The sequence below is a fragment of the Cyprinodon tularosa genome, unplaced genomic scaffold (genome assembly GCF_016077235.1).
Source record: "Cyprinodon tularosa strain WSP-4 unplaced genomic scaffold, ASM1607723v1 ctg172, whole genome shotgun sequence".
Classification (NCBI taxonomy): Eukaryota; Metazoa; Chordata; class Actinopteri; order Cyprinodontiformes; family Cyprinodontidae; genus Cyprinodon; species Cyprinodon tularosa.
In genome coordinates this window covers 792,724-816,436 of record NW_024038551.1, presented here as the reverse complement: position 1 = coordinate 816,436, position 23,713 = coordinate 792,724, and the positions used below count along the sequence as shown (strand labels likewise).

The following is a 23,713-nucleotide window of genomic DNA, read 5'->3' as shown; positions in this document are numbered from 1 at the left end:
TTCCTTTGTTTAAAAGTTCAAATCCTCTTTTAAACCCTTCCTTTAAGGCCACCGTGAAGGTCTTTGGAGCAGAAGACCAGCAGACATTGGAACAGCAAACATCCAGAACTGAATGATGAACATGTGACTCAAACTGTCAGGGACCCACAGGAGGAACTTGCCAGGTTCTTTCAGAATCCTCCATGTTCTAGCCAAATTATGTTATTTTCTATTTGATGCCCCCCAGATTCTCCAAGAATGAAATAAAAAAAGGACTTTGAAGTTCAAAGGGTGAACATGTTGATTAAATTTAGTCTATTTCTATACCTCAAACCCCCATCAAATCACCTCAGGTCACTTTATAGATCCAGATCAATCAACTTATCCAGCTAGATTAAAAGTTCAAAGGTTCCATCCGAGGAAAAGCAGCTGATTGCATCCAGTTATTGACTTTAAAAGATTCTCTCCTCCTGGATGAGCAGGATGAGACAGGAGATATTGGCACCCCCTAAGCACTAACCCTTTACCTATCAAGTGTCACTCCCAATGAAGTCTCAATCGCAGATGTGAAAGGGGTCTAGATTGTACACGGGGGGTATAGATGTGAATGGGATAGCCGTTGCTATGGTAACGCAATGTGCATTATTCTAGCTCTGTGGCGCAGCTTAACATAACATCAAATATTAGCTATTTTCTTGAAAATAAATCTATGCAGTCAAAACAGTTTCAAAGAGGACCTTTCATTTGGGGATCAACAATGTCTTTTTTCTAACTTGGAATATTTTATCAGTGAGATAAAGATAGATACACTGCCAAATTCAAATCGCCCTTCTGGCCCTACCCCCTATGTGGTCTGGGATGGCCCTTAATGTGACAGAACCTCTGCGGAAACACAAATGGAGGGTTAGTGTTTAAGAGCCTGTTTGGGATTCAGCCATTGATTCTTTAGCAATCCCTCGCACCAAGCATGCATGCAGCGACAGCGGAGGGGAAAACTCCCTTTAGCAGAAAGCTCCAATAGAAAAAGAACCAAGCTCTGGTGAGCAGCCATCTGCTGAAGCCAAATGAGGTTGAAGTTCTATGTGGGCCACCTATGGACGAACTCTGATCCAGTTTTCATGTCAAAGGATTAAAGAGAGCAAATCCTGTCAGTCACAGTAAAAGCTGAGCCCATAGCTATGTCTAGGTGAGAAACAGGACTAAACACTGAAAAAAGGCCCAGCTCCAATATCTATTAACAATGGTGTTGGTGGCAGCAGCACAGCAGATATTTCTCTCCAGGATGTAGTCACAGCCAAACAGGGACAGACCAGATGAAGCTACTATGAAAAAAAGCAGAGAGGATAAAGTTATAGGTTGAAATAACAAATACTGCAGAATGAGAAAATAGAGATGGGATGAAACAGAATGATGAAAAATGGGTCCCTATGTCCTCCAGCAGTCTAAGCCTATAGCAGCAGAACTTTAGAGATAGCTCGGGATAACCTGAGCCACTCTAACAATAAGCTTTATCAAAAAGGAAAGTTTTAAGCCTTGCTTTATAATAAAAAGTAGACAGTAGAGTGTCTGCCTCACAGACTAAAACTGGTAGTTGGTTCCACACTAATAGATCTGCCTCCCATTCTATTTTTAGCAATTCTAGGAACCACTAGTAAACCTGCAGATTGAGAGTGTGCTCTGATTGTTCCTTGTGTTTGGAACATAAGAAATAATCAAATATCTGATATCAAATAGAGCTTGGTTATTTAAGGCTTTATATGTGAGAAGGAGGATTTTAAACTCTATTCTGGATTTAACAGGAAGCCAATGAAGAGAAGCCAGAATAAGAGAGATATGCTCTATGTTTTCCTTTTTCAAAAGAACTCTGAGCAGCTTTTTGCATCAGCTGTAAGATTTTATTTAAAATATGCTAATATAATTGTTTAAACTTTTTTTTATTATTATTATTACTTTTTTTTATTGTTATTTCAATTCGATTATAATGATTTATGCATTCAGGATTTTTTTTTTCTATTTTATATGATTTAGAAAAGCTGCAGAGAGGTATGTAACTATGAATCCATTTCCTAGTCTGCACCTTGGACTGTTAGGGTTTTAATGGACTAATATATTTGGGCAAATTCCTAGAAAGAAGGATCCTTACAAAGTGGACAGAAAATAAAGATAATTAGAGATGATCTGAATTAACTTTAAACACAACTAATGTTGTGCAAAGGCCAGACGATCCCTCACACTGAATGAAGCAAACCTACACTGAAAAATAACATTAACATTGAATCAACTTTTTTAAATTACTTCTGTTAGATTGATTGAATGATTGGTTGATTGATTGATTGACTTTATTGATCTCACAATGGAGAAATGTACTTGATACATCAGCTCAAATAGTCAAAAAGAAGAAGGTGCCAAAGGAAGAAAAGGTGCATGGGGGTATATCCACACATACACACACACATATAAAATATAATTAAAAATAAAAAGCCTATTTCCCAAAGACTAGAAACACATGCACAGGGCTACCTAGTGTAAAGTTTGTAGCACTGTTGCCTTGCAACAAGAAGGTCCTTTGTTTTATTCCTGAATCAGTCTCTTTCTGCACGCTCTCCCAGAGCGTGAGTGTTAGTGAATTAGCATCTCTAAATTGTCATTAAGTGTGTGTGTACATGGCTGTGTGTCTCTGTGTTTCCCTACTAAGGACCGGTGACCTGTCCAGGTTGAATCCTGCCTTTTGTCCATAGACTGCCAGAGACAGACAGCGGCCCCATCGTGACCCTGATGGATGAAACAGGAGAAGCTGGACGGACCATAAAAAGATCAGTTCCAAATAATTAATGACTATAGACACAAAATTCGTAACCAGCGTTTTCTAAACAGGTGCTCCTTTGGTTCTTGTGTAAGGAGTAGTTACAGGTGCTGGTCATAAAATTAGAATATCATGAAAAAGTAGATTGATTTCAGTAATTCCATTTAAAAAGTGAAACTTGTATATTATATTCATACATTACATACAAACTCATATATTTCAGATGTTTATTTTGTTTAATTTTGATGATTACAAATGACAACAAATGAAAATCTCAAATTCATCATATCAGAAAATTAGAATATTACTGAAGACCAATAAAAACAAAGGATTTATAGAAATGTTGGCCAACTGAAAAGTATGAACATGAAAAGTATGAGCATGTACAGCACTCAGTATTTAGTTGGGCCTCCTTTGGCCTGTATTACTGCAGCAATGCGGCGTGGCATGGAGTCGATCAGTCTGTGGCACTGCTCAGGTGTTATGATAGCCCAGGTTGCTCTAATAGTGGCTTTTAGCTCTTCTGAATTGTTGGGTCTGGTGTATTGCATCTTCTTCTTCACAATACCCCATAGATTTTCTATGGGGTTAAGGTCAGGAGAGTTTGCTGGCCAATTAAGAACAGGGATACCATGGTCCTTCAACCAGGTACTGGTAGCTTTGGCACTGTGTGCAGGTGCCAAGTCCTGTTGGAAAATGAAATCTGCATCTCCAAAAAGTTGGTCAGCTGCAGGAAGCATGAAGTGCTCTAAAACTTCCTGGTATGTGGCTGCGTTGACCCTGGACCTCAGAAAACACAATGGACCAACACCAGCAGATGACATGGCACCCCAAACCATCACTGACTGTGGAAACTTTACACTGGACTTCAAGCAACGTGGATGAAGTGCCTCTCTTCTTTTCCTCCAGACTCTGGGACCTTGATTTCCAAAGGAAATGCAAAATTTACTTTCATCAGAGAACATGACTTTGGACCACTCACCAGCAGTCCAGTCCTGTTTCTCTTTAGCCCAGGCAAGACGCTTCTGACGCTGTCTGTGGTTCAAGAGTGGCTTGACACAAGGAATGCGACAGCAGAAACCCATGTCTTTCATACGTCTGTGTGTGGTGGTTCTTGAAGCACTCACTCCAGCTGCAGTCCACTCTTTGTGAATCTCCCCCACATTTTTGAATGGGTTTTGTTTCACAATCCTCTCCAGGGTGCGGTTATCTCTCTTGCTTGTACACTTTTTTCGACCACATCTTTTCCTTCCCTTCGCCTCTCTATTAATGTGCTTGGACACTGAGCTCTGTGAACAGCCAGCCTCTTTAGCGATGACCTTTTGTGTCTTGCCCTCCTTGTGCAAGGTGTCGATGGTCGTCTTTTGGACAACTGTCAAGTCAGCAGTCTTCCCCATGATTGTGTAGCCTATAGAACTAGACTGAAAGACCATTTAAAGGCTTTTGCAGGTGGTTTGAGTTAATTAGCTGATTAGAGTGTGGCACCAGGGGCCATCAATTTTGAACCTTTTCACAATATTCTAATTTTCTGATATGATGAATTTGAGATTTTCATTTGTTGTAATTTGTAATCATCAAAATTAAACAAAATAAACATCTGAAATATATGAGTTTGTATGTAATGTATGAATATAATATACAAGTTTCACTTTTTAAATGGAATTACTGAAATCAATCTACTTTTTCATGATATTCTAATTTTATGACCAGCACCTGTATCTCACATTTGGAAAGTTGTGGGTTTGAGTGGAGTGTTTGCCTAGTGGGTTAGAGCAGTTCTCTGAGAAGGTTGCAAGTACCCACTCTGGGTCTTTTAATCCCACACTGCATTTAACCCATTCCCTTGGGGATGAGTTAACTGCAGTGATACATTTCTCCAGTCTGAGATAAATAAAGTTAAATTATTGTATTTGATCTCCCTCCTGGGTTTGATTCTCCTCCTTCACCCCAAGTTGTTTTAATCTGTCTATTGATGGATGAATGTGCCCTCTAAATTCTGTCGATTTATATCATAACATGTGTTACCACTCATTAAACGTTATGAAGGATTTATGCTGGTGAAGATTCTCAGTCATCCAGGTCATATTTATTCCGTAAAATTGAGAAAGGTTCCTGGAGGGGCAGCGAAACGTCAGCCAAGTCTAGTGGATTTTTTTTTGTTTTTGTTTAAGTTTTAAGGAAAATTATGAAGGATTGATGATCTTCAGGGTTCAGTTCCTCCAAATCTCCTCCATTAATTATCTCTGTAATCTGTAACAACAGATTGGGATTACGGTATTGTTCTTTGTTTTTTATTTTTTGTTTACATTTAGGTGTAGCAACAGATGATTTTAAGATTGATAGGAATAAATTATAATCATATTTTTGAAGACTGACCTTTGAACTTGGGAAGAGAATGTTTTGGTTCATTCAGCTTTAATTCTACAGAAATGGTAATCCTGAGAACAACTAATCCAACAGATTGATTTAATAAGGATTAATATCAATTAAGGAGACTTTATATTGTTAAACACCAGTTACCTACCTTGAAATGCTTCAGAACCATGCGTTAGCTGGGTTAATTCTATATTGCTTCAAAATGCGATTAAATGTCCCAGTAGTTCATAGATAAGGTCTAGTGGTTTTCTGAACGGCCAAACAAAACAGAGACAACCTGAAATGATCTGTATAGTAAGGCTGCTATAGGCTTAGACTGCTGGAGGACATAGGGAGCCATTTGTTATCATTCTGCTTCATTCTATCTCTATTCTCCCATTCTGCAGTATTTGTTAGTTCAGCCTCTAACTTTATGCTCTCTCTGCTTTTTATCATTATAGTAGCTTAAGCTGGTCTGTTCCTATTCAGCTGTGACACCATGCTGGAGAGAAAAATTAGTTGTCCTGCTTCCATCAACACCTAAGATTATAAATTATAGAGATGGGCCTATTTTTCAGTGTTTACTTCCATTTCTCTCCCAGACATAGCTATGGGCTCAGCTTTTACTGGGACTAACTGGATGTGCTCTTTTTCCTCCTTTGACATTAAAAACTTCCTCAGAGCTCTTCTGATTAACTTTTTCTTTCTCAGACAGAGCCACCCATGGAGTTTGTTTACTGTTAGATTTTCCTCATTGAAAGTATTTATTAGATCAGTGCTTCTATGCTCCGTTTCTACCTCTGCCTCTGTCTTCATGAACCCCAGTCGGCCTCAGCAGAAGGTCTCTTCCTGGGTTGTTTTCCTCTCCACTGTCACTACAAGCATTCTTGGTGTGAGGGATTGCTGAAGAGTCAGTGACACAATCCGGGTAAATATCATCCATCTCTACCTGCTCATCCAGGAGGAGAGAATCCTGAAATGACTGGATGCAATCAGCTGGTTTTCCTTAGATAGAAAAATTCTAACCAATCTGTTTTGTTAAATGAAGCTAGAGAAAAAAACTGAATTTAATTAAATGGATCTTTATGAGACCATGAAGGATCAAACACACTTTAATTCTTAAACAAAAACACCAAAACACACAAAATAATGAAACTGACCTGAGATTGACAAAACAGCAGGAATGTTCAAACACACAGTACTTTGTTCCTGGTCTCAGTTTATCCATCTGAGCAGTTTGTTTCTAACATCACTGCAGCTAATAATAAAGGCAAACTTCAAGAAACTTCATATTTCTTCAGTATTTGTCTTATTCTGTAAAACTAATACCTAGTTGAGTTTAAAAGAGTCTTCCCACAGAAATCGGACTTTCTAATGTTAAGTGTGTTGTTGCGCTTCAATGAAAGCTTCCTGCAATATCTGGAGTGCTTTTTTTTCATGTGTTTTTTTTTTGTTTTTTTTGTTCAGATTTAGAACAGTTCTACTAGCTTGATTTTAGCCCTTTTCCTTTACATATTTACTAGAAGGGCACTAAAATTACCCTACTTCGCTATCTCAATTCCCATCTCTCTTCCACCAATCAGGGAATCACCTGAGGCAGTCAGTACATTTTGCTAATTGGATAACTTGTTACTTATTGTGTAAGAGACCTGGATAAGATGGTAAACCAACCATGGCTAGCTGCTAATGCTGCTAACACTACATACGCTACATGAACAAGAATACAGATAAGTCAAATTTTGTGCGTAGCGGTATGGAAAAGGGTCATAATGAGCTCTAATAAAAAAAATTTCTCCCTCAAATGATTTAACATGAATTAAATGACAAAATCATAGGAATTGTTTAAGTAAAACAGCAGATTGTGACTCTTATAAAGAAAAGTAGAGCTCAATCCTGGGTTTAAGTCAGGAAGGTTGTTTCACCAGTCTGAGCTGATGATGCAGAAGGTTGCTGTTCTCTAACAGTGCTGTCTGTTGATGGTAAGAGTAAAATAGTTTATGGGGGTGGTATCTCCAGGTCAATGCAGAGCAGACAGCCTCATCATGTTCACATTGTTAAAACAGGGCAGCTTTCATCTCTGTAGAGCAGCAGTCTCCAGGTTGTGGTCTTCAGATGTCTAAGCATCAACACACTTAAACTGAATGCCTGGATTGTTAACAGGACTCTACATAACTTTGCTGCAATCCAAGGAATTAATCCAACCATCTGATTCACATTTGTTGGACCAGGAACACACATGAAGGTTGAAGAGAGCTCTGCTGGGAACAAAATGGCTGTTAATGTTAGTTGACAGATGTTTTGATATAACCTTGGCTTGTTGGAGCTGATGATGTTTAGCATTGTGCTAGCAGCTTGAAGAACATTTTCTTTTGAATCGTCCTAGAAGATGATTCGTGAAGACTTGGATTCATCCTCTATCTGCAGCTCTCCCTCAACCTTCTCTGCTGCCTCCTGGTCTTCCTCTCCTGGTCCTTCCTTTTTCAGTATCGTTAAAGGCCACCATAAGGTGCCATTTTTCCTGTCCTGGTGAACTCTCCGTTCTGCTGGCCAACAACAGGGGGTGCCCTTATCTCCCGTCAGGAAGTAGAGCAGGGCGTTGAGCCAGGCGTTGCAAGACGCTAGTGGCCTTGTGACCTTGTAGCAGATGGAGACGGTCTTCATCGCGTTGCAGCCACCAAGCTGCCCTCGCCGCAGGAGCAGGAACAATGTCCGAGTCACATGGAAGGGCAAGAAGCAGAGTGCAAAAAGCAGCGTAATTGTCACAATGGTTTTGATGGATTTACGCCTTCTCCTGGTGTAGTGCGAGTACTGGGAGCCAGAGATGGAAACTGAAGTTCTCTCCCGATCTCGAGATCCTTCAACTCCTCCATCCCCAACTGCTCCATCCTCACCACCCTCTATTGAGCTGTGCGGAGACTGCAGGCTCTGGAATATTGTCCGAACCACCTGAGAGTAGCACCATGCGATAATGACGAAGGGCACAAAGAAGCCTATGAGATGAAGGACAATGCCATATGGGACATATTCAGCAAAGTCCTTATCGATGGCATCGTCCCAGCAGTTCATATACTTTTCCTCAGTCCTGTTGTCTCCAAGTTCCATCTCCTCTGGTCCAACAGCTCTTGTGCCTCCCCTCGTAACTTCTCCTGTCTGTGCAAACCTGAAGATAGGACAGGTGAGTACGAAGACCACAAGCCACACTGAGGCACAGGTCCCCTTCACCACCCGCTTGCTCTCTAGTGTGATGGTCCTCATTGGATGACAGATGCCCAGATACCTGTGGACAGATCCAGTGTCAATTTACATGTAACTGATATTTCATTCTAACCCTGTGAGGGTAAAGTAGTGCTGATGAATGACTGCTTACTCTTTATTAATACCTGCTCTACACACTGCCATATAGCACAACAAATGGAAATACTACAGTTACTTATGGTTCCAATATGCCTGTTCAAATTCCTAATATTTGGATTATTGTTGCACCACCCAGTCCTGTTGTGCAGTACCACAACGGAACTTCTGTCAAACCTTACCAACACTGATGTTTCTGCCAGATGTTTCTCTCATTTGCTAAGGTAAGGCTGATATACACTCAGAAACCAGGTGGTCTGTGTGTGTGTCGCAGTGAATGCAAATGTGCCTCCGAACCCTGCCGCAGACACTCTGCCGCACCTCTCCAAAATCGTATTTGACCACAGACAGGAGGCATCTGATTGGTCAAATCTACATTCACTCTACACTATGAGTACTCCCCGTTTGGTACCTTACCGGCTTGTTTTTTTTTTTTGTATGACCGCCATTGCGGGAAACGACTGGTGAAGATGGACCAGCTAGAAGATCGAGATGCGCCAGAACACTGGGACACTTATTCCACCTGGATCCCCACTGTTTTTCGCCCGCATGTCCCTCCATTGCCGGACAAACTTGCCCCTACTTCTTCACTGCCTCGACCTTATTTAAACCAACAGCTAGGTCCTGATCGTCCCTCTTGCGTTGTGGCGTAGAATAACATAGCACAGACCACGCTACAATATTGGGCATAAAACAAAAATATCTGCAACAAACTCACTGCAACACACTGCTGCGGTGTAACCAGCCCTGTACTCGTCAGATACTCCGAAACCTGCCTGTAAAGTGGGTAGCTTACTAATCGCCACACAAACCTTACCTTTTGAAGAACAAGACAATGGGATGCTTAAACTCTTCAGGTTGATGCTGTAGAAGTGGTATTCCAATTTTTTACAGTTGAGGACCAGTTTTAAACATGTTAACCACTGCAAAGACCTCAACATCTGCTGAGAGTAAGGTTGAGACCTAGATGTTCCCTCTTTTTCATTACTACACCTTAAAATTTGTCCATAAACACTTTAAACAGAACTAGGTGATGAGAAAGTTCTAGTAAGGTCAAAGTTTTTCAGATACCACCCCATTGTCCTGAGAGTCTGCACTTAGTAAAATTGGTTCTACGTTCGAGGCAACTCTGGACTGCATAGTTCTTGACATTTCCTATCCTGCTATTACCTCAAGCTACTGAACTGTTTAGCAACAAGCTGAGTCTCTCCTTATGTCTATGATATGATTTGAGCTGCTATGTTCTGACTTTGGTAGTGGATCCGGTACCATGACTGCTGCTAAGAAACTTATTGGATAGAACAATCTCAATTAAACAAATTGATAGCTTAACATTTATGCCCACATCTTGAATGCTTGTTGTAACTGTGAGTACATGGCCAAGTCAACAAGAGAGAGAAGAAGCTGCGATAGCAACACATGAAGGTACCACAGAGGGTCCGGTGAGGAAACCACGCTCAGAAATAGTATTTCTCTACACACTGATAAAGGAAGAGCAAAAAGTCAAACTTTTCGGCTACAGACAAACACGAATATTGTTTATCACTGATGGAAAAATCAAACACTTTTACAGCATAACAAACATCTCCAGATTTACTTTAGGATTTGCAGCTTCTTTCATCTGAACCAGGCTGAGCAGTTCTACATAAAGACATGAGCTCATTGACCCATGGGTACCTGCAATGGGGCCATAGACCGTCAGAGTTAACGGTGTGTAGCTAAACCATCATTAGGTTTGTGTGCCGCTTCCAAGAGAGGGAAACTCTTTGGAAAAGCACGGATTGAAAGGAAAACCACAACGTTCCAGTGGCTGAACAGCTACATGTTTGATGACGGGACCGACCCGAAAGAATAAACCCCCGAAACAACAAAGGCTCCCGTAAGTTGGGAGATTTTACTTTTCCAAGCAGTTCAGGCTCAGTGGTTTCTGTGATCCTACAGGAAATGAGTTCAGGTTGTTCAGCAGTTTTCCTTCTTTAATACTAAACTCAGTAAGGTAAGAGGACCAACAGGCCTCCGTGTTCATAGCCTCTGATTGGTGCAGAGATTTGTGGAAGCTCAGGTGTTGCGCAGCTACTGTCCTCTCGGTGAATAAAGTTCAAAGGCCAAATGCATCAAAAATTAACAGTACCGGAAACGTACATAGAATGTTTGTACATGAACATCGAGAGCTGTACCTGCCTGGGGACAATCAGACCCTCTGGGAAAAACACTGAAAACATCACAAACATTGGAAAACTGCTGAACTTCTTACATAGAGAAAATCAGACCTTTGAATGTTTCAGAAAAACCCCGAAGGTTCTCCTAAAATCTGGTTAAGCAGTTATTTATGAAGCCACAGTTCAATGAGGTATGTATAAAAGTATATCCTACCTGTGCACAGAGATGCAGGTGAGGAAGAAGATGGAGCAATAGAGATTGAAGTAGAATAGGAATCGTACAAGGCGGCACATGAAGTCCCCAAACACCCAGTGGTCCCTCAGCACGTAGCTGGCAACCAGGAAGGGCAGCGACAGGCCATACATCAGGTCTGTGGTGGCCAGGTTCACCATGTAGATCAGAGAGGTGTTCCAGCGCCGCCCGCCACCGGCTCCGGCGCCGTGAGGACGGCATGATCGCAGCAGAACCACAGAGTTCAGAACCAGGCTGAAGACGAAGGTGAGGGAGTAGCAGACGGGCAAAAAGACATACTTGTAGGATTCATCGATGGTGCAAGAAGACGGAGGGATGGAGGAGGTGGTGGAGGAGTTTAGGCGGGAGCTCACCACAGCCAGAAAACTGATGTATGGAGTGGTGCTGGAGACCCGGTTCAGGCCCATCATGAACCTCTGGGGTTTAAAGGTGGACTGCTTCCGATTCCTCTGACATCATAGCAGCCCTCCTATTTATTTATCTATCATCTATCTATCTATCTATCTATCTATCTATCTATCTATCTATCTATCTATCTATCTATCTATCTATCTGCCTACCTATGGAACCGGCTGTTGGTTGAGGACCGATCCAGACCTGTTGGACAGAGGAAACAGACTCATTAGTTCTGAGCTTGTTCTGAATGTCCTGTCGCCTTGTTCTGCTGATGAAGGCTGCGTCTCGCTCCATTAGCTCCTGAATGATTAACGCAGCTCTCCGGAAAGCTTCGTCTCTCTGTGCAGCAGTTCAGCTGCAGCTGCTGGACCGTTTGGTTCAGGGTTTACATTCAGACCTGCTCTGTGGAGCAAACAGTCAGAAACAATCAAATCCGTCCAGAATCCGTGTAAACATTGATGGACAAACAGCTCGCTTGGCGTGCTTCAGTTTCTGTAGTTCCATTATTTAATCTTAGCCATTAACTGAACCATTTAGCTTCCTGGTATTGTCATTCCTTATCAGCCGGTTCCTCTGATCAGCTATAAACCTCTGTCACTTAAACCAAATGAATTTAGTCGCTCTGGCAGTTAAACCAACAGCCATAAGTCTCAGCGTCTAAAGACTCTGCGTGATCTCTAGAGAAGACCTCTGGTTTTGGAACCACAGTGGAACACTGCTACAGAAGGTCCCAGCAGAACCTCCTGATTGGCTTACTGAGCTGTTAGGATATTTCATCATCCTTAAAAATAAATATTAGGAACTATATTTATCAAACGTTATACTGGGCAAGTAAAAATTGTTTCTGGGCAAATGAAATGTGAAAGTCACGTGGTAAAAATCCCTAACGTCAACCCCTGGATGGACTCAGATCTGAACCTTCAGAGGTTCATAATTAAAGGAATAAAGTTGGTGTTCTATCACCTAAAGAGGAGGTTTTCAACAGGGGGCCGTGACCCCTAGGGGGTCCACAGAGGTACTGCAAGGGGGTCTCAAAAGTTTTGGTTGATTACCTTTTTTTTTATATTCCCCCCTGCAATTTTTTTCCACTAGATGAAATGTCTTTAAATCCACATTAACATGAATTCAACACACTGTAGTAAACAGATCAATGGAGGCAGAAGATGTCTTTCAGTCATCAATGCACACATTCAGCGACACACAGGAGCTCTTTCAAGCTGGGCACCATTTCATTCACAACACCAGGAATCTGAATCAGAAATACTTGACTAATCCCAGGGAGGAATAACTTCTTTTTTTTTTACATTACTCCATATTTAATAGAGTGACTATAGGACCAGTTTGATATAACACAATGTCATACAATATATATAATTACAATATATATAATGGCTCCATCTGGCCATCAGTTTCGGGGGTCCTTGCCCTGGAAAACGTTGAAGACCCCTGACCTAAAGAACATCTTTGGGATTAAAGGACAAAGGTCTCAGCAGGACCTTGATAAACTGCTTCGTTCATCTTTAGTAGAAGTGATCCCTGCAGTGGTGTCTTCTACAGTCTGCTAAAAAAAGTGGATCAGACAAGTGTAGCAGATTCAGAACGCTGCTCCCTGCAGAACATCAGCCCAGATCTAAAGTCCTTTCTCTGGCTCAATGTAACACAGAGAAAAAAAACTTTAAAATCCTTCTGTTAGTCTAGAAATGACTAAATGGCTGAGCTCCAACATACATTACAGACTGGTTGGCAGTGGATCAACAGCCAGACCTCTGAGTTGACTAAAAACCTGTTAGTTAGACAAACCTTTGACTGAGAGATGTGAACATTATGGTTTGATGTTCATCTTTTCATCATCCTGCCACTTAAATGTTCTCCTTCATGCATTTTGTTCTTTTTTCCATCATTTTCCTCTAGATATATTGTTCTCAGAATAACCAGGCCTTGTCTTTTTTTAAAGCATCTGATCTAAGTTTACATTCATATTTACTTTCTTGTTTTTCTCTTCCTCCTCTGACCTTCATCGTGTCTCTGAATAATAGATGAGAACTCATTGAGTCAGAACCACTGGAATGAAACCCAATCCAGGAGTGCAGAGGGTTAGGGCAGCGCAGCCTGCAGCTCTACTCCCCCTGAATAGGTCGGATCTTTAAAGCTTCAGAACTTTAATGTCTAAATGAATGTTCAGGAGCTCCAGAACCACATGCAGCCAATTAGCGGCCAGAGCTTCTCCTCTAACCTTCAAAAGACTGGAGATGATGTGTTTCCATTAAATCTCTAAAAGCTAACTGTGATCTGAAGCAACCAGATCAAATCTTCATCATTTAAGAAAAATCTTCCTCCTGAAGCAGGAAGCAGCTCAGTTTGGAAGGAAGGAAAATCTTCTCACCTTCTGCTCCTCCGTCGTTCCTGCTCCTCCTCACCTGAGCCTTTAACTAGACCCTGCGCAGCACCAGCTTCCCCTCTCCCACAAACCCCTCCCCCCTCATCATCATCATCATCAGCTCTGATTCCAAGCTGAATGATCTCAGCCTCTATGATTGTTATCAGAGCTGCAGCTGCTGGTCGGATGGAGCCAGCTGGATCCCAGGATTAGACCCTGATCTTTGATCCTGAATGCTGGTTTCTGGAGATTAAACTAATGTTGGTAGGAGGTTCAGAAACACCATTTCTCATTTATCAAGCTGGCAGTGGTGTCAAAAGTAAACACATTTGTTACTTAAGTAGAAGTATAGATACTGCAGTTTAAAAACACTCTGGTAAAAGTTAAAGTATAAACTTGACCTCTTTACTCAAGTAAAAGTGAAAAAGTATATGCTCCAAAAACTACTTATAGTATAAAAGTATAAAGTAACCTTTAAAAAAAACAGCCAGATGCCACTATATGAATTGAAAGCTAAATTTTCGGACCATTTCGAAAAATTCTTTGAGAAAGGGCCAAGGATGAGGGAGGTCTTGTTGGTCTCCAGATAGGCACTCGCCTCTGTCCGACCTTTAAGACATTTCAACATCTTTTTCTGAATCCAACATTGTAGCATGGCATAGACAATTCACATTTGCAGTCTGAAGAACACCTGCTTGCTTCTAATGATTTCCTTTAGCTAACCAATGAGTGTTTGCGTTCTATGACTCATCCAATTACACTAGTTTTCACTAGATGTGGATGGAGCCAATGATCTGCATTGGATGGCGCACATGACGTGAAATAAATATTTATAAAAATTAAACCGAAGCCTAGAATAATGAGTACAGATACTTGTATGAAAATGTAAGGAGTAGAAGTCAGAAGTAGGAAGAAAAATAAGTAACAGAGTAAAATATAGATACCTATAAAGTGTACTTAAGTAGAGTAAGGAATTATTTGTACATCCTTTCTTGACACCTTTGCAAGCTGGTTATGCACAGAATCGAGCCTGAAACTTTCCAGCAAGGCTGTGATTCCAGCTAAGGGAGGATGGATCATACGTTTCTAAATGTTTAGAAACTCCCGTTTGAATCTGATAAAGCAGCAACCCACCCACCCAGCTCCCCCGGTTCTTTTCATAACCAGTTTGATAAACACATTTTCTATATAATTTATTTTCATGTTCCTGTATAAGGGAACTCCCTCCTGCTGCAATAATTTGTTCTTGCACATTTTTCTTTATTAATATCATTGTTCTCGATAAGGGTCCAACAATGGCAGCAGATCTACTGAAAAAAAGATGCTAAAAATTGAGGCTGCTGTAGAATTTCCAATTTAGAAAATCTCTCTGCCTGTGATGCTTAGCTTAGATTCTCCTCCATGAATTAGTGGAGTTCAGTGATCAGAATATGATCTGCATGTTGATGAAGGTCTGCTGAACTGCAAACATAAATCATTTTGCTCCTTCTTTGAAGATCTGCTCTGTTAAAATCAGTTTGAAAGCATAAACCTTCTGTATATCAGGGCCTCAGTGTAAAAACAAGTAAATAATGCAAGCCCAGAAGCAAACCAGCATCTTATTTCTCCTTTATATTTATTTAAGAAAGAATATTAAAACAGAAACACATCAGTTATTATTTTTACATAATACAATGGATTTAAAGTCACAGTGAATCAGTTCCTCTGGTTTAATGTTTAATAAGCCAAACCACTGACAGAGAAGAAATCTGTTAGCTTAGCTTAGCAGCTGTTAGAGGAGCTCATTCCTCCTGATCTCTGCTGTAACCAATACATAAAAAACGTAAACTTAGTTAAATATTTGTCATTATAAAAAGCAGAAGGCTAAAAATCAAGCAATATGTTTTTAACATCTTCATATAAAACATTTCAGAAGCAGAAACATCTTCTATCCTCCTGAACATCTGGTGTGATATAAAAAACTCAATCCTATAAAACCCTTAGATGGATCCAGATGTTCTCCCGGATGCTCCTCAGAGCAGAACATCTTCATCGTCCAGTCCTGATGAGTCGCCCAGAGGAAACGGCCCGTGACCACAGACTGGGTCATGGTTCTGTCCATGTTCTCTGTCTCCATTTGGGCTCCATTCGTTCCCTTTTCCCTTTCAGACAGAGAGCGGCGTCCCGACCTGTTAGCAGGCCTGGTCCAGGGGTTCAGGTCAGGTCCTGGACGTCCAGCAGCATGGCGTCCTGCTTTGTCCTCAGCTGGTCCCGAACAAACAGGTGGGCCACCAGCTCAGAGCTGAGAGCTGAAAGAAAAACCCAGATCAGACAGAACCAAGAAGTGGATCAAAAGTTTAAATGTAGATTGTACCAGGACCAAAAATATTCCACATTCCTTCCCCAACAGAACCAAAATCTGCAACCTCAGAACCAAAAACTTGGACCTCAGAACCAACATCTGGGACCTCAGAACTATCATCTGGGACCTCAGAACCGTCACCTGGGACCTCAGAACTAACAAGTGGGACCTCAGAACCAACATCTGGAACCTCGGAACCATAATCTGGGAACTCAGAACTGTCAACTGGGACCTCGGAACCATCATGTGGGACCTCAGAACTATCATCTGGAACCTCGGAACCATCATCTGGGACCTCAGAACCGTCAACTGGGACCTCAGAACTAACAACTGGGACCTCAGAACCAACAACTGGAACCTTAGAACCATCATCTGGGTGCTCACACCATCATCTGGGACCTCAGAACCGTCAACTGGGACCTCAGAACTAACAAGTGGGACCTCAGAACCAACAACTGGAACCTCAGAACCATCAACTGGGACCTCAGAACCAACATCTGGAACCTCGGAACAATGATCTGGGAACTCAGAACCGTCAACTGGGACCTCGGAACCATCATGTGGGACCTCAGAACTATCATCTGGAACCTCAGAACCATCATGTGGGACCTCAGAACTATCATCTGGAACCTCAGAACCATCATGTGGGACCTCAGAACTATCATCTGGGACCTCAGAACTAACAACTGGGACCTCAGAACCAACATCTGGAACCTCGGAACCATGATCAGGGAACTCAGAACCGTCAACTGGGACCTCGGAACCATCATGTGGGACCTAAGAACCGTCATCTGGGACCTCAGAACCGTCAACTGGGACTTCAGAACTAACAACTGGGACCTCAGAACCAACAACTGGAACCTCAGAACCATCATCTGGGACCTCAGAACTAACAACTGGGACCTCAGAACCATCATGTGGGACCTCAGAACCATCATCTGGGACCTCGGAACTAACAACTGGGACCTCAGAACCATCATCTGGGACCTCAGAACCATCATCTGGGACCTCAGAACCATCATCTGGGACCTCAGAACCAACATCTGGGTCCTCAGAACCAACAACTGGGACCTCAGAACTATCATCTGGGTCCTCAGAAATAACAACTGGGACCTCAGAACCATCAACTGGGACCTCAGAACCATCATGTGGGACCTCAGAACCATCATCTGGGACCTCAGAACCATCATCTGGGACCTCGGAACTAACAACTGGGACCTCAGAACTAACAACTGGGTCCTCAGAACCATCATCTGGGACCTCAGAACCATCATCTGGGACCTCAGAACCAACATCTGGGTCCTCAGAACCAACAACTGGGTCCTCAGAACCATCATCTGGGTCCTCAGAACCATCATCTTGGACCCCAGCTGATGGGTCAGGAAGGAGTTCTGGTTCAGTTTACAGCAGGATTATGTTCTGGAACGTCTCCCAGAGTTCTAATCCATCCATCATCTGAACATGGAGAGAATGGACCACCTGCAGACCCGCCAGGGCATGGAGCCATGATCAGAGAAAAAAAGGACCATAGAGGATCCTGAGGAGCTGCAAAGATCAGCAGCTCAGGTGGATCATCATGGAAAGGAGCCAGCCTGCTGCTGACCCAGCAGAAGTTCTGATCAGAGGAGACCTTAACAGATCTGTTGAGGGAAACAGTGACACACAGTGGTGGCAGCATCATGCTGAGGGGAGACCATTCTTCATCAGGGACAGAGAAACTGCTCAGAGTGGATGGGAGAAGGACAGAGCTGAATCCAGGACCATCCTGGATCAAACTACGAGGCAGTTTGAACGCCAGACTAAGGGGGACAGCCGGAGACAACCCTAACAGAGCCAGGTGGCCTAGTCAAAGGCCAGACCTAATCACGGCTGATAATCTGAGGCTTTGAAAACTGATGTCCTCCATCTAATCCACCTGAGCTTCAGATGATTTCCAAAGAAGAATTTAAAGACATGTCAAAACCCTGATCAACCCGGATCAGAACCAAGCAGTGAGGCTTTAAATTTAAAACCTTCCGATCTAGAACTTCTGCTGCCGAACAGAACCGTCCACATCAGCAGCCTAAAAGAATGAAGATCAGAGGATGTTTTCAGTACCGTGAACTTCCTGCTGCAGTGACGCTCTCAGGCTGCTGAGCTGCTGCAGAGACTGCTGCTGCAGCTCCCGGCGTTCCAGATGTTTCCAGCGTGCAATGCAGCTGCTGCTCGCCTGGCTCTGTGCACAAACACACACAAGATGATATTTAGAGCTATATTAGGACTTTACATTCATCTTAGTTACTGTACTTAAGGCTTACTCTGACATTAACCTAAATCGAGTCTCCAAGGTAAAAAAAAAAAAAAAATGGAGGTCCGCCACATTAGGACCAGCCTTCATAAGCCTATCCAGTTCAACCAGTCCACAACAATCTGATGAAGCTGGTTATCAATTTGCTAACTCAACCAGGTTTTAACTGATCATGAATCTGTGAATGCTCGCGTAGAAAGGGGCGGGTTCAAGGGAGCAGACAAATCAGAACCAGGAATGCAGAAGGGAGAGCGCCATGTTTCTCCTGGAGGAACAAAAACTCATCTTACAGAAATACTAAGAGGAATTAAGTCAAACATGTTGGCAGCATAAAAGAGATGCCAAATGTGACAAAAGATTGCTGACTGAGTTAATGACAGGGATTAAAGCAAAAAAATTAAAATAATCCTGAGCCTTAACTTTTTCGACACAAGTGAGAAACTCATATATATATATATATATATATATATATATATATATATATATATATATATATATATATATATATATATATATTTTTTTTTTTTTTTTTTTTTTTTTCTTTTTTTTTTCAAGCCATTCCAGGGGGGTTGTGATGGGATCAGAGATTGCATGAATGATTGAAGACTAAATTTGACTTTTGAAAATCCAAATACCAATACCAATTGGTACCAATTCTGATTGGCTAATACTGTTATTTTCAGAGCGTTCCTTTGCTACCATTGGCTGAAAGCTAGCCTGCCCCGCAGCAGTTTTGCTGTTCAGAGTACGTTACCATGGTAACTATCCTGGCTAAGAATGAATCCAGCTTCATGGTACTGGAAAGTCAGGGTTAAACATGAAGTTATCTGGCTAACCCAGTAATCCTGCTTCATGGTACGGGCCTCTGTTGCTCCTCAGAAAGTAGATAAATATAGAAAAAAATGTTTCTAAATAGCTAAAAAAATAAAAAAGAAATAGACAGACTGGTCTTCTCTGATCATCTCTGAATTTTACCTCTTCCTGCTGCTTCTGCTCAGCCAACAGATTGTCTCTCAGCGCTCTCAGAGCTGCAGCCACTTCCTGTTTCAATCCGGCACCATGGCAACCATTGTGTGTTGGTCCCATGGAAACCTATGGACAAAAGGTCAAAGGTCAGATAACTGCAAAGGAAATATGTTTGGAGACAAGATGATCCAATAAAATCTACTGATCTGAGCCTTTAACACAAAGGTCAAAGGTCAGGTTTAACATTTTATCCATCCATCCATCCATCCATCCATCCATCCATCCATCCATCCATCCATCCATCCATCCATCCATCCATCCATCCATCCATCATCTTTGTTATAACTTTTAATCATTTGGGATCAAAGGTTCTTAAAACCTTTCCATTAGCTCCTTCCTCCTCCTCCTCTTCCTCTGTGTCACTGTTGTTGATGAAGCAGAGCTGCAGGTTCCTGTTGTTGTTTAATCTAAAATAGACATGTTGTGCAATAAAGTTAGTTAAATAACTTTAATTATAATAAAGTTAATTAAATAACTTTAAATGTTTGATCAAATAACTTTCAATCAAGTGTTATTCTGTAAAACAGGCCAACCAGCTTATTAGGAAAATAGATAAAACTAGGATTCAGGCTCAAATACAGTCAAACAGATCATTCTGGATACAGATGGAATAAATTATCTAATAAATCTAATAAAAAAGGCTTCTGATTGGTTAGGCTAAACAGGAAGTAAATAATTATCTGTAGATGGAGACTTCTGCTGCTTTCTGAGTTTTCCTCAAACCTCCTGGTTCATCACCATTATCATCACTTCAGCCCAGCTTGGACCTCATCATGAGGTCAGAGGTCTGAACCAAAACATCTCAATGATCTAATCTGAGATTCTGCTGCAGGGACACGGATGGAAAACCTGCTGAAAATACAGGCTAAGGTCCAAAGTTGCTCTGACTCAGTGAGGCATCCAGGACCGGTCACATAAACAGGAAGTGAACTAGAACCCTGATTTCACAATGAAGATCTTTGAATCCTCCTTTGGCGAAAAACAAGCTGAATAATCAGATCCAGTCGTTGGTTCTGTCTGTAGCTGCTGATTGAGAACTGAGGAAGACCACCTCCATTCCTTAATGAGGAAGACCACACAGAGCAGAACTCCCTGTGGACATAGTTAATGTTTCTGGGCTAAATTGAGGCCAATGCTATTTCCTTCTTAACCACCAGATGGCAGCAATGGTGGCCTGCAGCACCTTTAAAGGGAATTTTCTGTGACTTTAAGATGAAACTAAAATAATTCGGTTTAGTTTTGGCACTGTTCTCTATCTATTCACTGGATTGCTGATTACCCATTGGTAGTACGGGGTTGAAGTGAAGCCACCGGCCGCCATATTGGTACTCCCTAGATAGACTGGTCGCAGTGTACACAATATGTGTTACAGCATCAAACAACGATGATGTTCTCATTTTCAGGGGGACTTAAGACTTAAAAAAAGATAAATTCATTGCATATGTAGATTACTGTAACTAAAATAAACAAAGAAGGCACATCAGATTGCATAGGTATTATAAAGTCAATGAAGTCTCTAAATCATGTATTATTACATATTATACAAATCCATCACAATAAAAGTAATGTGTTAATGGAGCATAATAATACAGATGTCCCAAAAGTACTAAATTGATGATGTACGTGTAATAGACATGTATTTATATATATATATATATATATACACACATACATGGTTACAGCAGATCCCAGGAAATACATCAGACATCTCGGACGAGAAGTGTGCGGGGGGGGGGGGGGGGGGGATTAGTGTATATATGGATTTTCTTGGTTAGTTCATCCATTGACTGTGAAACTACCTGTGGAACATCTTCCCACAGCTGGAAAACTGCTTGTTTCTGCTCCCAAATGCTTCACATGTAGGAATTTTGACTGCGTGACTCTGTGGGAGTGGGGAGTATGGGGTGTGCCCCATAGGGGAGTACCAGCATGGTAGACAGTGGCTTCACTTTTTTGGGGCAATCAGCAATCCAGTGAATAAATAGAGATCAGTGTGTTTTGGTTGTGATGAACCCAGTCCTCCTGGATCTCAGTCATCCTTTCCAGTAGAACTGCCAATCAAGTTTAACCGGGTCACAGAACATTGGACTCAGCTATCGCTCTGATCAGTCGTCAGTTTTTTTTCACAATCACAGTTTAGTTGGAGAAGAGATCCTCAGAACCTTTTGGATTTAACTTCATCCAATGACCACAGTTTCTCCGATTAGACGTGTTTCTGTCTCCTTCCAGCCAACATGTCTCCCTGATAGAGACACGCCCCCTCCCAGCATCCTTGGTCTCTGAATGGTTCTGGTGTAACTGGAACCAGGCTGGACCAGATGAAGCGGAGCAGCTGGAGCTTCACCTTCTGTTCTTCTAGGACTCCATCATGGAGTTGGTCCATGTTGGAGTCTTGGACATCCTGAAAACTGCCTCCTGAATCCCTCAGACCCGGTCTTACCGTGAAGCAGCCACAGCAACCAGACCCCTGTGGACCAGGTCCTCCTTGTCCCAGACGTCCCTCCAGTCCCCACCCTGCCTGTCCTCCGTCCTCCTCTGGAGACAAACAGCATCATAGGTTATACCTTCAGAAACATCAGAACCTGGACCTAAAACAGAACCTTCAATCCCTTCAGAACCACAGAAACAGATAAGAACTACAGAAGCAATCAGCCCCCTTTACTCTGCCGCCCCATATCAAACCCTCTGCTTCATGGCTGGTCTCCAAACATCCAACAGATGAAATTCATCTTTATCATGAACATAATGAAGTTCTCATAGCAACGTATGGAGAGGTTTGTGTCCAGGTGGATGGAGCATCAGGTCCTCAACCCACAGAACCAAAACACTGATCTACTGATGATGATGATCTTCCTACCTTCTTCCTCCTCTCCTCCTCCTGCTTCTCCAGCTCAGCAATCCGCTGGCTCAGCTCCTCCCAGTGCATGATGGGAAGCTCTTGGTGATCCACTGGGAAGTGATGATTGTCCTTCTCCTCCCCCTCCTCCTCCTCCTCTGTCCCTTTTTCTCCTTCCATCCTCCTGAATACCAACAGTTTATAAAATCTTGTCAGTCAGAAACTGATTTTATCAAAAACAAATAAATGATTCACTTAAAGGAAGAATAGGATTCTATCTATCTACCATCTATCTATCTATCTATCTATCTATCTATCTATCTATCTATCTATCTATCTATCTATCTATCTATCTATCTATCTATCTATCTATCTATCTATCTATCATCTATCTATCTATCTATCTATCTATCTATCTATCTATCTATCTATCTATCTATCTATCTATCTATCTATCTATCTATCTATCTATCTATATATATATATATATCAATCTATCATACATCTATCTATATATATATATATCAATCTATCATATATCTATCTATAATATATCTATCTATCTATATATCATCTATCTATCTATCTATAATGTATCCATCTGTCTATCTATCTATAATATATCTATCTATCTATCTATCTATCTATAATCTATCTATGTATCATATATCATCTATCTATAATCTATCTATCTATCATATATCTATCTCCGGGGTGTCACCGCCCCTCCTTCTCTGTTGTTTACCAGTTCTCCGTGGGAACCTCCGGATCTCGGACCCTCGCGGTCACATCCGCGCGGCTCCGTGTCTCTCCCTCATGCCGCTCTCCGTCCGCGTGGATCAACTGCGAGGCGAAGTTTTCCAACTTCGTCCTTCAAGGAGCCATTGAGGAAAGTTGGAGGAGTTCTGGAAGTTGGTGGGCCTGGAGGAAGGCAGGAGCTCCCCTGCTCCTCCTCTTCCTCCACCCACACACAGGAGCTCCTGCTGCAGGAGGAAGGAAGCTTTCAAACTCTGCCAGACAAACTCTCTATTCCTCCATGTTACTTCATTTTTTTTTTAAACTAATTTTATTTTCCCGTAACTTGAATAGATAAATCAGGCAATCTTTAAGAATGACTGATATTTTTAATGTTTAAAATAAATTACTACATTATTTATTTTCATATCCTAATAACGAATTAAAGACAGAAATACTAATTTCATTTTGAGATCACCAAATTTTCCTTCTTAAATTAATGTTAAAACAACTTTTTAGGGAATTTGACTTATTTTTAGATCAGTTTTTACTGCTCAGCATGATGGTGACAGGGGTCAAAGGTCAGGACCCCAACAGGACATCTTGTCAGCTGACAGGATCAGCTGGTCACGGACCGCTTCTTCTGTTCTGGTTCCGAATAAATGAGAATCTCCTGAAAAAATGTCCAGAACATTTCAGAACCAGAACCTCTGTGAGCTGAATTCACTGGTTGGGTCATAGCTGTGGTTCTGGTTCTGTGCCTCCCTGTAGAGATGGACCCAGTTCTGCAGACAGGTCCAGAAGCTCAGATGTTC

General features: G+C 41.8%; 2 protein-coding genes across 3 annotated transcripts; both read right to left on the bottom strand.

Moving 5' to 3' along the window:
* Positions 1-6,240: 6,240 nt before the first annotated feature.
* On the bottom strand, positions 6,241-11,932 carry LOC119781168 (P2Y purinoceptor 3). The gene is made up of 2 exons (XM_038281555.1): positions 10,862-11,932; positions 6,241-8,414 (listed from the first exon to the last, which is right to left on the bottom strand). Exons 1-2 carry the CDS (start codon positions 11,308-11,310, stop codon positions 7,517-7,519), a joined length of 1,347 nt encoding a protein of 448 aa, XP_038137483.1. The 5' UTR covers positions 11,311-11,932; the 3' UTR covers positions 6,241-7,516.
* A 3,337-nt stretch (positions 11,933-15,269) lies between these two features.
* On the bottom strand, positions 15,270-23,145 carry im:7136398 (schwannomin-interacting protein 1). Of its 2 annotated transcripts, none has more exons than XM_038281534.1 (7): positions 22,871-23,145; positions 22,185-22,347; positions 21,768-21,862; positions 19,647-19,734; positions 19,277-19,393; positions 18,112-18,229; positions 15,270-15,961 (listed from the first exon to the last, which is right to left on the bottom strand). In XM_038281534.1, exons 2-7 carry the CDS (start codon positions 22,341-22,343, stop codon positions 15,867-15,869), a joined length of 672 nt encoding a protein of 223 aa, XP_038137462.1. In that variant the 5' UTR covers positions 22,344-22,347; positions 22,871-23,145; the 3' UTR covers positions 15,270-15,866. The 2 variants fall into 2 exon arrangements, with proteins under 2 accessions (XP_038137462.1, XP_038137461.1); XM_038281533.1 differs by having other exon boundaries at positions 22,909-23,144.
* Between the last annotated feature and the right edge of the window lie 568 nt (positions 23,146-23,713).

What these genes read in the sequence shown, in the direction of transcription:
- im:7136398 (XM_038281534.1), bottom strand. Translation starts at nt 22,343, where the DNA reads ATGGAAGGAGAAAAAGGGACAGAGGAGGAGGAGGAGGGGGAGGAGAAG. An exon ending in GTTGCTGTGGCTGCTTCACG is followed by an intron (nt 19,735 to 21,767) that starts GTAAGACCGGGT and finishes TGTCTATTTTAG; the next exon opens with ATTAAACAACAACAGGAACC. An exon ending in ACTGCAGCAGGAAGTTCACG is followed by an intron (nt 15,962 to 18,111) that starts GTACTGAAAACA and finishes TTTTTCTTTCAG; the next exon opens with CTCTCAGCTCTGAGCTGGTG.
- LOC119781168 (XM_038281555.1), bottom strand. Translation starts at nt 11,310, where the DNA reads ATGATGGGCCTGAACCGGGTCTCCAGCACCACTCCATACATCAGTTTT. An exon ending in ACCTGCATCTCTGTGCACAG is followed by an intron (nt 8,415 to 10,861) that starts GTAGGATATACT and finishes ATCTGTCCACAG; the next exon opens with GTATCTGGGCATCTGTCATC.